A 16,193-nucleotide genomic window follows, 5' to 3' on the forward strand; every position below is an offset into this window, starting at 1 on the left:
GCCTCCGCCCACTGCAGTGCCCAGCTGCTCTTCACCAGCAAAACAACCACACAGGAAACGACGATTCAACACAGGAAAGTGCTTTGAGCAGAGGAGGCTCAGGGAAAGGAGCCCCTCCCGCAGCGAGGAGTCCCGTGGCACACGGTGCTTCACAGTTTCTTTCAGCCTCGGTCGCCTGCTGTGCTCCTCAGGCCCAAGTCCCGACCTCAAGGCACTGACCTCCACGGGCTGATGCACTGAGCAGCCAGAGCTGCTGCTGGCTGCAACCTTCACACTACGAGAGAGCTGTGGAAGACGACGCTCTCCTCCCCCTGCCCACGTTTCCAGTGTTCGTAATTGAGCGCTTTGGATGCGTCGCTGAAGTTATCGACAGCAGCGTCCTTCCGCGCCCCGAGGAAAGGGGTGGGGGCCGTGGGCTGGCAGGATGGAAACGTGGCCGTGCCAGGGCTCGATGATGCTGGGAAGCCCCTGAAGAGAAAGCCCACGTTCGGGAAGAGAGGCTTCACCAGGCTGACAGGGCAGAAGGCGGAGCCCGTGGGGTTGAAGTGCACTTTGTTCTTATCGGGGCAGGAAGGCTGAAAGGTGTGGTCGGGGCTGCAGCTGAAAGAGAGACAGAGGATGCGATCAGCAACAGATGCCCCACGAGCACCGAGCTGCCTGCAGCTGTGGGGAGAGCACCTGGAGCTGTGCGTGCTTCAAAGAGCCCGACTAAAAGCTGAATGGCTCTTGCTGTGAGCTGGGTGCACAGAGCAGCACGGTGCACCTGTCCTGGTTTGAAAGCACGCTTATTTACAGGAGAAGCACCTCTCTTTTTAAGGGGCTGTGCTGGCTGAGAATGATCTGCTGCCTGGGAAGGGCAGGAATCACAACACCCTCCCGAGTGTGTCTCGGGGTTGGCACTCTCAGCTCTTCCTCCAGGACCTGAGCACCCATGGTTTTGCTGCAGTGTTTTCTCAGAGGCTGTTCCCTACTTTCAGAGCAGGGCACAATAGCACAACCGAAGCCTCACTGCCCCACCCCAGCATCCTGCTGCGGGGCCAAGCTCAGCTGAGCTCCATTCTGCCATAACTCCTCACACTTACGAAGCTTCTTCAAAGGCACGGACTTTCTCACATCCCTCGGGAGGTTCCCGTTTGAACATGTAGCTGTGGTTGGGCCGAGGAGAGGAAGCAAAGGCCAGGACTGGAGAAGGGCTGCCCTCCTCTGCAAGGGATGGAAAGATACTTCGTAAGACATCTCTATGAGAACCCAAGAGCAGTTTAAGCCATCCCCAAGCATGCTCTTCCAACACCTCTGTGGCTGTGGGTTAAAACCAAAGCACTTTTATTTGTGTAGCTCCCTGCTCGTATCCATCATGTCATACAACAGGATATCACCCACCTGGAGAGTCATTACTGGGACTAAGGAAGGCCACCATTCTTCAGTCAAAGTTGCTGAGAGCCTCTCCCACCTCATCCATAGCTCCCAATCCACCACAGCCTCCTCACCCCCTTTCCCAGCTTCCCATCCCTCAGACTCAGCACTTACCTTTCTCTTTTGGATCCAACTGCACCTCATCCACAGCAGAGGAGAGCTCTTCTGCCACCAGCCTCACCGGGGTGTGTGGAGAGAGCGGGAGAGGCACAGAAGGGGAAGGAGAAAGAGAGAGACTGCTGCAGCTGCCACTGCTGGGCTCCAGCAGCAGGGAGGCATCTCCAGAGCCTCTCTGTGCTGGTGCTGGTGCTCTGTGGCCGTCTGGGACATCCAAGATCTAGGGAAGAACAACAAGAAAAGCACCCCTTTCACCAGAGAAATGATGCAGCAGGAGTAGCACGGGGTGCTGGCTCCCAGCAGAGGCCCCTCTGTATCCCCTGTAATGCACTTCTGCTCGTGGGCTGGCTGGGATCACCTCCCACATCAGCACGGTATGAAGCAGCCTTGGGATGCTAACACTGTCCATGAGGCATCCGCTCTGCTGAGATTACTACATCTCCCACTGCACCAGGTCTCAGGAAGGAAGCCAAGAGCTGCGTGGTGCAGTCAGACATCTACAGGCCTACAACAAAACTACAGATATCCCCACGGCCAAGAGACAGATACGGGCAGCAAATGTCACTGGAGGAAAGCATTTCAGAGAGCATCCAGGAGATCCAGGGTGATCTTGTGACCTTCACTCACCCTCAGAAGCTCTTCATCTCCCTGTTCCTTCACAAACACTTCCTCCAGTTCCTGGTTTAGCCCTTCCAGGCTCCTGTGCAAGCAGGGACTGAGCCTCAAAACAGGAGATGAAGAAAGGAATCCTGAAGGAGAGTCCTGCAACAAGCCAGAGTCAAAGATGTTAGCTGTGTCTGCACAAACTCTGCTGTTTCTCCATTCCATTGCGATGCCACAGCACTCCAGCACTCAGCCACAGCCCCTCAGCAGGTTGACAGGCAAAGACTGACAGAAGAGCCACGTAAACCCAAGTGGGAGCCCAAGAGCCGAAGCACAGGGATCTGCTGAAGAGGAAGGGGGGGGAGGGAGAAAAAATGCCCCCCCTTTCTCAGACACTGAGCAGAAGTCTGAGAACAGCTGGGATATCGGCCAGCAGGAATTTGCACTCCACCTCACTGGGGCACAGTGACAGCAGAGGGAGATGTGAACCTACCCGGAGTGATCCAAGGACAGCATGGTCCCCCTGGAGCGGGGAGCTCTTCTCCTTTTCTTTGCCACTTCTGCCATTTAGTTTGGTTCGCTGGAGCTGCTGCTTCAGTTTGGCAATCTAGCAAATAAAGTTTCAGCTGCAGAACGAGGCAAGCCAATACACCTCCACCAAAAAAAGATCACGGCTCGTCTCTCTCCTCCCTCCCCCTCTCAACCCACGAGGAAGTGCCAAAATAGAGACAGTCTCAGTCACACAACAAGCTGCTCTGGCTGCCTCTCCAAGGATGGGCTGGGACTGCCCACCAGGCCAGGCCACAAACTCCCCCTTGGCAGCACGGCCGGTGCTGTCCCACGGTGGATGTGGGTTACCTTCCACCTGCAGGATCAGGCCCAGGCCCACGCACACTGTGACACCTACGAGCAGTGCACTGAGCTCCAGTGGAGCCTCTTTACAACAGCTGCCTGCAGCATCAGCCTCCGGTCCAGGCACAGCGTCAGGGGTGAGAATGAGGGCTAAGAGCTCTAGCATTACATCCCTGTCCTCCCGCTCCCCTCCCATGAAAGCAGGAGCCTCCTGCGCAGCAGCAGCTAGCACAGGTCTTGCTCAAGCACTGGGAGCAGTCTATTTTACCTCTCTGCGGTGATCTGTGCTACCCCAAGAAGCAGAACGCCTGTGAGCACTGGAGCTGGCTTTCCCCACTTCCACATCGTGCCAGGACACCGGAGTCTGAAGTGATGAGAAACATTGCTGAGAACAATCACAACGTTTACAGCTCTGAGGCTGATGGGAGAGCCCAAGAGAATAAAGGCAACCAACTACTGCCCCTTCTCAGCTTCAGCCTGCCCCCTTTATCACTCAGCAAAGCTCACTGAGATCAAATTCTTGCCAAAACCCCATCACTTTCACCAAATCTGTGCCCCTGGAGTAACCTGGACCTCAGGGATCGACACGGCAAGAGAGCTGCTCAGAAAGCAGTGCCTTAATTCCCACGGGTACCTGGCAGTGCACAGCACAGCTGCTGCTCCTCACGCTCCAGCCGAAGCACGGTGACGCAGGGACTCAGGCACTCATTGTACAGAGCAGCATTACAGAGAGGAAAAGCCTCACCCAGCTGTGAGAACACACAGCTTGCTTCTGAGACCTCAGGCTCTCATTATCGCAGTTCAAAGGCGTAACCAAGAGCAGGGTTTGGCCTGCAGAGCTGCAGGAAGAGCCTGGCTGCCTCTGCTGCTCGCATGGCTGAAGAGCTGGCAGCTCTCAGCTGACTCTTGGTGCACAAAACCATCCCCAGCACAGCACACAGCTGCTCTCCACACAGCAGCTTCGTTATGAGCACCAATGGCCATCAGAAGGGGCCATAAATCCCATCAGAGATGGGTGTGAGCTTCCTCCCACTGAACTCAGTGCTCTTCAGAGGAGCCTCCAGCATCGGTCGGTCCCGAGGTGCATCGTCTGCGAGGCCAGCTGCCACTTCTTCCCAACATCACATCTCAGTCCCTCTCCAAACACCCACCCCGTGTCCCCGTGCTGGGGGAGGCTCCGGATAATGCTCCCCTCCTCCTTCCTCAGGGACAGGCTGCCAGGAGGTGCAAGGGCCTGAGAACAGCTCCTCTCAGAGCAGCTCTCCTTCTCCCCTGAGGCCACTGTGAGAACAGCAGCTGCAGAAACGACCCCATGGAGTCAGCAGGATGACAGAGCCTCTTCTCCCAGAACGCCTTGTAGTGTTTATTTAAACCACAGGAACAAGGCGAGTTACCTGGAGAGGCACCAGGTTTTCCTCTGGGAACTGAACGAGGTGACTTCTAGACAGAAATCCAACCCTGCCCCAAGTCACAGGCTCTAACAAAGGCCCTCCTTGCACCCCTCTAAAGCAGGGCACCCTGCTCCCTCTGCATCCACAGGGCCAGCGAGCAGCAGGCGTGGCAGCACAGAAGCTGTTAGATTCAGAGCTCAGCCTGAACCATCACCCCGAGGTCCTGCTGAGCTCAGAGCAGCCTCAGCCGCCCTGTGTGGAGGAGCAGGTCCCATAGGAAGTCCTGCAGCTCAGGCTAACCCTGCAGCTTTAGCACACGGCACATCTGATCTCATTTCCTACCTCAAATACTCTCCCCCTAAACAACTCAGACGGCGTTTGGTGTTTGTGCCAGAACATTGTGTCGGTTCACGTCCCAGCAGATCACGTACGTGTTGAGCTAAGGAGGAAAGCTGGGAGCCTAAAGAGACAAGACTCAGCTCCATCTCACATTACTGCACAAGGCCAGGCTGGGAAGCTCAGCTTCAGCTGCTGGGAGAGCCCAGGACGTGAGGAAAACTGAAGGCACCTGAAGTCTCTCAAGCAACAGCTCCTTCAACACCCTGCCCCACTGCTGCGACACGAGCTCAGCACCAGTGCCAAGAAACAGGGCCTAGAAAGGAAGAAAAGATGCTCCTTGCAAGAGGAAAGCCTGAAAATAAAGAACACATACACATCCCACTCCTTCTGGAGGCAGAAGGAAATGACAGAGCTTTCTGTCCTAACCATGGCAAAACTGCTTCCTCAGAAAGAGGGGAGAAGAAACTGCTTTGCACAGCGAGATAAAGGCACGCACTGTGGTGCACACTGCTGCCACTCTCCCCCCACAGTGAGCACCTGCAGTTGTATCTCACCCAACCACCCTCTGATAGCAAATCTGCAGAGCTGTGCACAGCAGCTGATGGTAACTGCGTGAGGGGGAAAGAAAACAGGCACTGGCCAGCAGAGAAAGTCCCAGCTCTGATAGCTACTATGCTTGAAAACATGGAAGGAGTGTCAGGCTCCTGGAGGAGCATTTTGTTAGGACACAGAGCAGTCCACAACGGAGGACTTCATTCCCAGATCCAACAACAGCCGAGACATCTGATACACACACAGACCAGTGCAGCACATGCGTGAAACACCGGAGATCACTGCTCCTTCCACTGGCGTGCTGCAACATCGAATCAGCATTTGCAGGACACCTGCAGACAGCTGAGGGTCTGCTGGGAGCACAGCAGCTCCGTCCTCACGAGGTGCCCCACTTCAGCAGCTCTTTCCCCACAAAGGACTGAGTGCAAGGGGAACCGAAGGGCTGCAAAGCACCAGAGCTGTGCTCCCACCCATCTGCATTGAGACAGAAAGGAGGAGTGCACTTCCCTGACTCAGAGATCAAGGTTGACAAATCCTTTCCTTTCCAGAACGCCCTCTGCAGCGCTCCTGGGCACCGGGACTGAAACAACAGCAGGCAAGAACACGTTGGGAAAGGACAATGCAAGCTGGAATCCAATTGGGAACTTCCTGCAAACAGCCCAGCAATAGGCCACCAAATAGCAGAGATCAAACAGCAAGTTAACATGGACTGAGTGCACTCAATGAACAGCTTGTCAAGCTAACGGATGCTCTTATCCTGAATTCCTTCACCTCTGCAGATAGGCGAGCACTATTTGCTGCCACGCAGCAATATTTACAGGTTGCTAAGTGTTCCTGGAGGTCTGGAGCTTTTCCATCCTACAGCAGAGAGTGGTGCTCGTGCTAGTGAGCCCTTCTGTGGGAGCACCCTCGCCGTCTCAGCGTGTGGCACTCAGCCCGTGTGTGTTATATAAGGACTTGGCCCATAGCTGCAAGCCAGAAAAAAAAACCAGCAGCGAGCCAGGGCTGGAGCAGAAAGCCAGAGGCCATCTGCCTCCAAACAAGGCCAAGGAAATTCTAACTGCACTGAAATGGAGCTGAGAAGCAAAAGGGGGAAAATAGCCTTCCTAGAAAGCCGCAGCTGGATGGAGGGCAACGCAACGCTTCCTCTCTTTGCCCCCGATTTACACCCACCGCAGTCCTGCAGCCCCCTCCCCACGGCCCACAGACCTCCCGGGCAGCCCGTATCCATACCTGGGTCGCTTTGTCACTCACACACGAGGCAGAAGCTCCATCAGCATCTCGTGGCCACTGCCCCAGCAGGTAGGAGCCCACGATGGTGTCCAGCGAGGAGGTGCGACGCACGCGGGGCTGCCGGGGCCGGCACAGCTTCTCTGCAGCGCAGGGAACGCTCGCTGCACGAGGGAGAGGAGAGGAGATGAAGGCCTCCAAAGCACAGCTCCAACAACAGCTATCCCTGCCAGCAAGCCACTGCAGAGATCCCAAGAAGGGAGGCAGCACGTAGAGCTTGGAGAAGCTCATTCACTTCTTGGAAATGTAAGTGCTACTGAAGGCCCTGAGCTCCCAGCCCTGCAGCAGCAGCTCTGCTGCTCCCAGGCCATGGGAACCTCGTGGTAATGAGCAGAGTGGGTCAGCCAGGGCTGGTGGAGGCCCTGCAGCTCTGCCCTCCTTTATCACTGAGCGTGCTTCTTCAGAACAGATTTTACTGCAACCCTGAAAGCAGCGTTCAGACACTCCACACAATTCCTACACAGCTGGGTGAAGTGCTCAGTGGGGCAACCTTGCTTTTGCAGGAGGAAAAACTCCGTGCAATTTCATATTAGCTGGAGCACAATGCTTTCACTGCAAGAACCCAGGCTCCTCCTTCCTGCCGGGAAGACCCAGCAGTGATGGGCAGCTGCGTGCCTCCATTTCACCCAAGAAAGCATGCAATCACTTGCTCCCAGCCAGGGGAGGCCAAGAGAACACCTGCAGAGATCTGGATCCTGCAGCCAGCCTTGAATGCTCGCTGCTGTTAGCAGCTGTGGGCATTCACCCAGCAGGAAGGAAGAGCACAACCCGTGTGCTGCTTTAACCCAGGGCAGGCTGGCAGGACCCCAGCACCCACCCTGCAGCCCGGAGCCTGCTCTGCTCAGCTTCCCTCTTCCAGGAGATGCCCACCCCTCACTTGTGCAGATTTTCACAGTGGGACGTACAGACACCAAGAATGAAAAGCTCCATGCACACCAGCAGTGATGCACAGCTCAGCTGCCCTCTCCTGCAGCCCTGTCACCACCCCAGCAGCTGAAAGCTGTTACCACCGTACTCAAAAAGGCAGCAATCGTGAGAGGCAAGTTCAAGCCAGCAGAGAAGTCTGTTTGCATTTCATTTTGATTAGAGATGCAAATCACCTTGCACGTTAGAATCGGCCCCATGGCCTCCTGGCAGGGCATTAAGGCCACGAGCAGCTCTGCTCCAGGTGTGCTGCACCTCTCTCCTTCCTCCCCAAACTCAGGGCAGGGCTGGCAGTGAGTTAAGCATGCTGAACCCAGCATCAGGACTGCTCAGCACCACGCTGCCTGCACCAAGAACCTCTCCCCACAGAGGTGTCCCAGCTCTGCTCAGGGATGTGGTCAGTAAATACCTCTTTTTATCAGCTAAAATACCATTTGAGAAGTGGAATTCGAGTTCTAGGTGAGAGAAGGGCAGGAACAAAAAGCCACGTGGGAGGGCTGGAGAAGCATTAGCCCTTGCACGACAGCCACACCTCACAAGGTCCACACAGGATTAAAGGCTTATTGTGTCGGGTCCAGCTGGCACCTCAAGACACACTCCCCACTTCCAGCAGTTAATAGCCTAAGACAGCTACCACTAATTTAGAAACTCGTTAGCGTTTGCAGCTTCCTCTTCAGAGCCCCATTGCTCACACCTCCATCCCATGTGGCTGCTGCCCCCATGAGTGCCTGGGGCACAGCGGGGACACATCCATCGTGTGCACAGCCCATGCACAGCAGCACCACAACCCAACAGCTGGCTGCAAGCAGGGGCAGGGAGCTGCAGGAGGCCGTGCCAGGGCAGCAGGGTGGAGCATCCTGCTTGCAGCCCCCAGCTGTTATCAGCTCTCCACACCGAGCTGCACAGCTGCCACCTGGCCAGCAGCAACAGGTCCAGGCCCGGGCAGCTCCTCAGCTGAGAAGTGTGGGTTGTGGTGCCTTTACTCCTCATGTGACAGCAAAGCTGCTGAAGATAAGAGAGCTATCGCTGTGCTTCCAGGAGCTGCTGGGCTGCCTCTGATTGCTGCATGCATCCTCGAGTTCATGAGATTGGTGTGATGAGTGCAAGCACGAGCAGGAAGCTTTCAGAATGCTCTCAGTTCTGGATCTGCAGGGTCTCTGCTCTTTCCCAGCCACGACACAGGGAGCTCAGGGCTTCCAAAGCCACCTCCCTGGGCCAGACCATCTCTGCATCTAAAAAGAGAATCATCTACAGTCCATTTATTAAAACAAAAACTGAAAGGGCTCTCAATTTACCACCCCAGCGTTTCCAGAGTCCCCGTTCAATGAGTGGTACTTAGAGCTGAATCCACAAATGATGTCAAACAAAAACAGTGCTCCCACTATTGCTTTCTTTTTAAGAGTTATACAATTTTATTCCTTCCTTCCCTAAACTTCACCCTGGGGAAACCCGCCCTCGAACATCAGAACAGCTCAGAGATTTAGGGACACGCTGTTCAGACCCCGACATTTTTGGAATAAGTCCATGCAAAAATCTGTTCTAAAGTGACAGAGCATGAACCAACAGCCCACGTTTCAACACAACCAGCATTAAAGTCAACCACAGAGCAATGGGACGCCTCAGCCTCCTGTGTTCTGCACTAACCAGGCACAGGGACACAGCTTTCCACTTACTGATTTAAACAAGAGCTGTAAAGCTTTCATGAATATTTGTCAGGAAGCATCTAGCTGCAAAGGAACCTAAGCAACTCAGTCAATGATTGACTCATGCAAATATCTTCCACCCAATTGTAACAGAAACTACAGCTAATTATTTAAGTCCTGCATTAGCTTCCCTCACCCACACCTTGTAATGCTCTTTACAATGCAGCTCTTACCTGGGGACACTCCTGATCTGGGGACAGGAGGACAGAACAGTGATCAGGAGTGGAGGTGGTGGTGAAATCAAGATCAGAACTGAAGCTGAGTGCCAGAGCCACAGCAGCTGAGCTGGGCAGCCCAGCAAAACCTCTGGCACTCAGCCCTGCAAAAAGGAAGCATTTGACATCTCCACCTCTGGCCACATCTTACAGTTTCTATCCCTTTGTCTTTTAAAGTGGACACACAACTCACACTCGTACCAGGATGGGATCTCAGGGATGATAATGCAGAAAGGCAGGGAAATCCATCACACCTTCTGGAGAGGAAACAGAAGCTGTGGTTGTACCACACTTTCTCTCGTGACTCTTCCTCAAACCATATGCACGTGGCTCAAGAGATGCAGAAAGCACCTGCTGCAAACAGCTCAGAGGATAACATCAGATCTGCTTCTGCTTCAGCGCTTCTATTGCACACCAAGTGCTGGAAAAGCAAGAGGACTGCACAGCATCCTGCAGCCAAGGGCAAAGAGCACCAACACCTCCAGGCCAGGAGCACCAGCAAAGGGATCCTGGGCTGTGGAGCCCTCCTGGCTGGATGCTGCAGTGAGTACAGCTGGACAGAGCAGCCCCAGTTATCACAGTGAGAAATCAGTAAGCCTGAGCTGCTCCTGGCCCTGTTTGGGCCAGAGTCAGAACAGCAGCTCCCTGCCACAGCTCGAGGCCCAAAACTGAAGCTGAGTGCCCTTAATGGAGGGAACGAGCTGAACTTTTCACCTTTATCTTAATTCTTTCAAAGTTTGTTTTCCAAATGAGAAAACAATCTGAAGAATTTCAGCTTCCTTGGAGCCTTTGGTTGAAGCACACAGTTCCTACATCAGCCCAACGCAATGCACCACTGCATGGGACCTCCAGGCAAACCCAGCTTTTCCTACTGACAGATGGGAGTGTTTCTGGATGGATTGCTATGCTGAAATCCAGAAGAAAACACAAGGGAGAGCAGGCAGCCTCTCACAGACTGTAAGGGTGGCTTAGAAACAAGCAAAGAAGTGTTCAAACTTCAGGATTTTAGGTCTTGTTCACTCTGATCTGGAAAAAGAAATGACCGAGGAGCTACAAAGATCCCCCTGCCAGAAAAGTGAAACCCCAGCTATAAAAACAGAGCTGGGGGGGTCCTCCTCCCCCCATCCCTTTATGTTACACCTCCTTAAATAAATTCTGATAAGCATCTAGGAACCAAGATCTCTGAGGAAGGCAGGGCCAAGGTGAGGAACCTTTGATTCCCCAGCCCCTGGAAATCTTCCAGTACAAAGTAAAAGCAAACAGAGCAAAGACATCCTCAATATTTCTAGTTATAATCAAGCTGGAAAACAAGGAAAATAAAAAGGCTTGTCCTTTACACACATACAGCTACATAAATCACACCAACCTGCTCAACAAGCCCTTCTCCCATTCTATTTCACAGTTATCATTAGGACAAGTTTGAGTTGAGCTACCTGCCTGGAGGGCCCAGTGTGAAACTACTGAGAAAAGCCTCCACCAGGGGAAAAAAAAACACAATAAAAACCCCCAGGGTCTGCTAACCCCTTCTCACAGCCTTCCCTGTGCCTTCTACCTGGGCCAGCAGAATGGCACAGCTGCAGAAATCCACCTGAAGAGCATTCAGCAGGGCACAGCTGCAGGCAGCAGCCTCGGGATCAAGTGTGCCAGGAACTGCACTCAGTAATTCCTGCTCCTGAACACCTGCAGACTGAGAGGATGGAGAAACAGAGGGAGAGCAGGAGCAGCAGCCTGTCCAGCAGCACCACAGGCATCTCAGGCAAGCACGGAAGCACTCATCACCCATTATGTGGGCTAACCAGCACGCTGCCTTCAACATTTGCTTTGTTTCCTCTGCTCCTATCCCTGAACGACCAGGTGCTCTGAAGGGCAGCACCATAGGCATAGCTTTTAATGCAAAAAGATCTAATGCAAATCCCAAGAGGGAAGGATTTTACAGGTCCTACAGTATCCATCCATGGACACCTTCTGTACAGGCACAATCACACCCAGTCGAGTCAGTGCCATCACCTTGAACTGCAAAAGCACCAGGGAAAGTGCCAGGACCAGCCCACTGCTGTCAACACAGCTTAAAGGTCTCACCACGTGCACAGTATTTCAACTTTGCATAAAAGTTCTGCAAGCTTTGCATAAAGGAGAACTCACTGCACTTCGGTGCTCGCCATCACTCCTCTCGCAGCACTTGTTTTTTCCTTTGCAGCATGCAGTCAGACAAGGAAATGTTTACCCCACCTGGAAAGGCACGGATTGGTGCCCAGGTTCTTCCAGTTCTTGCCCAATAAATTTGTAAACTCGGCTGTGAGACAAACCCCAGCTCAAAGAAAGATCCAGAAGCAAACATCCATGTAGGGTAAGTGAGCCGAGTGTTCCTCTGGAGCATCCTGCTGTAAAAGGGGCAGATCAGACTCACTGTCAGGTCCCGTTGCTGCTTCCTGCAAACTTCTCTTTAAATGTCATCTCCAGCATTTGAAAGCAGGGAAAAACTTGTTTCTACCCACAGAATGTCAACACAAGTCGAGATTAGTTATAGATGTGTCCTTTGTTTCCCCTTTCCCACACCCGTATCCACAGGCTAACAAACTGGGAGCAGCAAGTTGAGATTGAAGGTATGATCCGTATCAGCTGAGGACTGCAATGCTGTGAATGGGCTCCAATTACTCAGCAAGAAACTCGTTCTACATTAAACAAAGCCACCTGCAATGCTCCGACCCCAAACCTGAGCCACACATTGTGTTCAGCTGTTTTACACCAAGAGTGATTTGATTTCATAGGACAGAAGCAGGATTCTTCCTGGAGAGCAGAGCAGCAGGACATCTTCAAGGCTTTCCCATCCCAAATCCATCTCCACACGACTTCTTTTCCCCATCACAGCTCTGCCTGTGCTTAACCCCTTGTTTTTATCAGCCCATCTTCCCACTTGCTGTGGGAAAAGACACAGGCAAAAGCAGAACTCCTGAGTGACAAAACCCAACGTCTGGGAAGGCAAAGTTTGCAAAGCAGCCATCTGCAGGGCCCAGCAGTTTTCCCAGGATGGTACTCCACATCCACGCTTGAGGGCTTTTGTTCCCCTTGTGGAGGGCTAGTACCTGAGGAGCTGCTACTTCTCATACTCCTTCCCTACAAGTTTTCAGTTGCATGCTGGGCACGTGATAGGGACGATACAGATCTGTGTGCTCTTTGTTCCTTTGCTTAAGCACCTCCCTGAAAAGGTGCAGGTGTCAAAGAGTGTGAAAGAAAACTCAGGAGCAGACACCACAAACATCTGGAGTGCTATTTTGGTAATGAGAGCCTTCACACACATCCCCCAGGATACAGAAACACCATAGTGAGGCCTGAAGTTAACATATTCAACTAATTAAGCTGAGAGAGGCAGAAAGGAGACCCACACACTCATTATTTGAGGGCTGCAAAGGGAAGATGAGACACTGCTACCAGCCCAGCTCTATTACTATCAAGTAGGCAGCAATCCCACAGCATTTTCAAGTGGTAAACAGACATTTTCCTTCTGCTAAACATACACTCAGACCATACTGCCTACGAATAACATCCCACTCATCTGCCTCTATAAAATACAGCAAGCATGGCTTTCATTAGGATACCAAATAAAGATATTTGGCCCTCTGCTTACCTCAGGGTCCACAGCAAAACAACTGGACATCTCAGAAGCGAGCAAGTTGAGCAGGAAAGCAATAGAAAGCAACAAAATCCCAAAGAGATGAGTCAGCCCAGCTAACCAGCTTCCTGAAAAGCTGTAAGGCACACACAGGCCTGGAGCAGCAGGGGAAGCCTGCTGGCCATCAGCAAGGCTTCAGCCTCAGAGGGCCATGAAGGACATGAAGTTGGAGCCCAAAGCAACTCGAGCTCAGAGGTCTCAGGGAGGAACTTTCAGTGCTCCAGGCTGCAGGTGGTTCAGTGTAGGCCTGGGAAGAAACAACCAGAACACAGACAGCACAAGTACTGCCACGGGCTGCTTTAAGCTTCAGGGGCTCCATCCCTGCAGGCCCAGGACCACCTCACCTGGGAGAGATGAGCACAGCTGAGATGGGTCTGGCCTGAACATAGAGGAAACCAGGATACATACATCACTGAAAGCTGTGTAACTTTGATAAATTAAAAGAAAAAAAGACATAGTAATACCACGTATCAGGATGCCTAGAGATGAATCTGATATCTTGATTTCTAAGCAGCAAGTCAACTCCTTTAAAATACTCTCAGCCCAACTTCCTGGCATCCCCCAGCTTCAGCTCTCCCTTTCAACAGAAGCCCTTTGAGAGACTCAACAGCTGCTCCTCGTTTCAATGGGATCCTCTATTATCAGAGCAGCTGCAGGATCAGCCCCTGGATCTCACAGCATCTCTCTCAGCACAGAGATCCCCAGAAACCAGGCAGCACCAGAGCAATGCAGAAAGAAAGCTGAGCCAGAAGGGGAAGAGGTGACAAAGCAGCACGTTTCCACACTGAGCTCCCAAAAGGTGGGAGCAGGGCTCTCAGATGATGAATCACGATAGCAGTTTTTGCTTAAAGTCTGCCAGTGTGCTGCACCCACACACGCAGGGAGCAAATTGAGGCTGATGATGAGCAACTGAGGCAGAGAGCAATGGAAATTCAAACACTTACAAAACTGCATGTGAAATGCCTATGATCAAGAGGAAAAAAAATCAAGCTGCTACAGCCCCAGCAGTGAGGCACCGAGCCAGGAAGAAATGAAGAGCAGCAATTCTGGTTCGTGTCAGCAGAGCTGCAGCCTTTTTGCCCTGGGAAAGCTGCACGCTGCTGTGTGCAGGCACAGCACTCAGCTCCGACAGCTGAAGGCTGCAGGCAGCCTCCTGCCTCTCCTTTCTTTGAGGTTTGATTTTTTGGGAACATCTGAAGCTACCGAATAATTGCCCTAATAGCAGCAAGTTCACCTTCCTTTCAGCACACTGCTGCGAGGGAAGAAGAGACCAGCACTCAACGTTTATTTCATTAACTTCTTTCAAGTGTAAATTGAGCAAGAAGCTTTTTAATAGCTCCTCCCATCAATGCAAACCCTGCCAGTGGCACGAGAGACTCAATCCCAAGCAATGAAGAGCACAGTGCTTCGGGAAGGGCTATTAATTCTCATTTTGGGACGGGCTGCAGCACTCCTTTCTGCAGGGCAGGAAGCAGCTGCTGCATTAAGCACGGGAACAGCACGCTGCCTGCCTGGGCGAGCAGGCAAACACTCCTCGCTGCCATGCAGTCCTGGCGAAGATTATAGTTAAGGCCCAAACACTTACGTTGCTATTTGAATGCTTCTCGCTGCAATTTACAGCCAAGTGAGAACCCCAACCCCCAGGGGCAGTCCCATATGCGTACGCTCATCCATATGCACATAAAAGAAAACCGAAGGCTGTGACGAGGTCACCAAAAAGTTCTATTTCAATCAGCACTTCTGAAGTAGTCAGGAAGAAACTTCCACGATCCGATTTACGGATGAATTAGGGGAAATCGAGTCATCGCCGCTGTAACGTGGCGGTACCGAACAAAGGGACGGGTTCTGGGAGCCATCCCCGAGAGGGGCTCCCCCCACGCGTGGGACCAGAGCTCGGCTTTGTCCCGATTGCCCCCCCCCCAAGCCACGACCTGCTCCTCCCGGGCCGCTCCTTCCCCTCCCTTCCCGAGGAGCGGTCCCAGCACCACGCGCTGCTCCCCAGGCTGTTCGGAGGCGGCTATAACGCCCGGGAGCCCCCAAGCACAGCCCCTTAGCACCGCTCAGGGCCGCGTCGGGGGTGTTGCAGCACACCGCGTCTGCGCTCCAGGACCAGACGCTGCCTCTGCCCGGGAGGGGTCCCCGCGGCAGCCAGCGGAGCGGCGCGGGTTACAGTCCCCAGCACAGCCCCACCGGAGCTCGGTTGTAGAGGAGGTACCCGCAGTTACCTGCCCGGCCCCCGTCTCCGCTGGCGCCGCGGCGCTGCTGGAGCTGGAAGGGGACGGTGGCGCGGAGCGGCTGGAGCCCCCCCGCCCCGCCGCGGCAGCAGGAGGTGCCCGCAGCGCCGGCCATGCCCGGCCTAGCCCGACCCGCTGCACTGAGCGCCCACCGCCGCTGCTGCCGCTTATCAGCGCTCGGGGGCGGGGCCGGAGGGAGGAGCCCGGCGCTCATTGGGTTGCTCAGAGACAGGCCCCGCCTCCTTAGCGGAGGCCAATGAGGAGGCCCTAGGAGCTCCACGCCGCACGCGCTGTAGCCGAAGCCAATCACATAACGCTGCCACCCCTTTCATCACAGCCAATCACAGACGACGAGATGCTCAAGTCCCACCCCCTCACCCTCCTCACTCTCGCAGCAAAACCAATCAACGCAGAAGCAAGCCACGGAAATCCCGCCCTACCGCACGGAACCAATCACGCACCCACCCTAGCTCCCCACCCCTTCCTCGAGAACACCAATCGGAACGAGCCGCCACTGTTTGTGTTCGGCAGCCCAGCAGCCAATCAGCGGCGGCGCACGCTGCGGCGCTCCCGCCCCCGGACGCGGTTTCTCTTTCGCCTTCGGTCGCCGTTCCGCCGCACTCGCGGATGGCGGCGCCCGGATCCGGCCCGCAGCCGTCAGATCACACCTCTGAGCCCAGCTTTGCATTAAGCTGCTCGGTGTCATCTTTTCCACCCGTGCTCACACGTTAGCTCTTTGTCTTTCGGCCATAAGAACGCGCGGTGGAAGGAAATAAAAGAGTTTTACGGCAAAGTGAACTTGGCGTTTTCGTTGCACGCCTGAATCTGAAGTCAAAATGTCCCACCTGAACCCCTCCCAGGTTGAGCTTAAACACGCACACATTTACACA

At 53.8% G+C, this 16,193-nt stretch overlaps 1 protein-coding gene across 2 annotated transcripts; it reads right to left on the bottom strand.

Moving 5' to 3' along the window:
- Window positions 1-269: 269 nt before the first annotated feature.
- On the bottom strand, window positions 270-15,420 carry FAM117A (family with sequence similarity 117 member A). Of its 2 annotated transcripts, none has more exons than XM_065749986.1 (8): window positions 15,295-15,420; window positions 6,501-6,661; window positions 3,254-3,349; window positions 2,627-2,740; window positions 2,158-2,292; window positions 1,528-1,750; window positions 1,083-1,203; window positions 270-600 (listed from the first exon to the last, which is right to left on the bottom strand). In XM_065749986.1, the coding sequence occupies exons 1-8, from the start codon at window positions 15,416-15,418 to the stop codon at window positions 270-272; spliced, it is 1,305 nt and encodes a 434-aa protein (XP_065606058.1). In that variant the 5' UTR covers window positions 15,419-15,420. The 2 variants fall into 2 exon arrangements, with proteins under 2 accessions (XP_065606058.1, XP_065606059.1); XM_065749987.1 differs by lacking the exon at window positions 15,295-15,420 and adding an exon at window positions 8,176-8,252.
- Window positions 15,421-16,193: the final 773 nt, after the last annotated feature.

This window comes from Cyrtonyx montezumae, unplaced genomic scaffold (genome assembly GCF_038088225.1).
Source record: "Cyrtonyx montezumae isolate F1298 unplaced genomic scaffold, pur_monq_1.0 scaffold_61, whole genome shotgun sequence".
Lineage (NCBI taxonomy): Eukaryota > Metazoa > Chordata > Aves > Galliformes > Odontophoridae > Cyrtonyx > Cyrtonyx montezumae.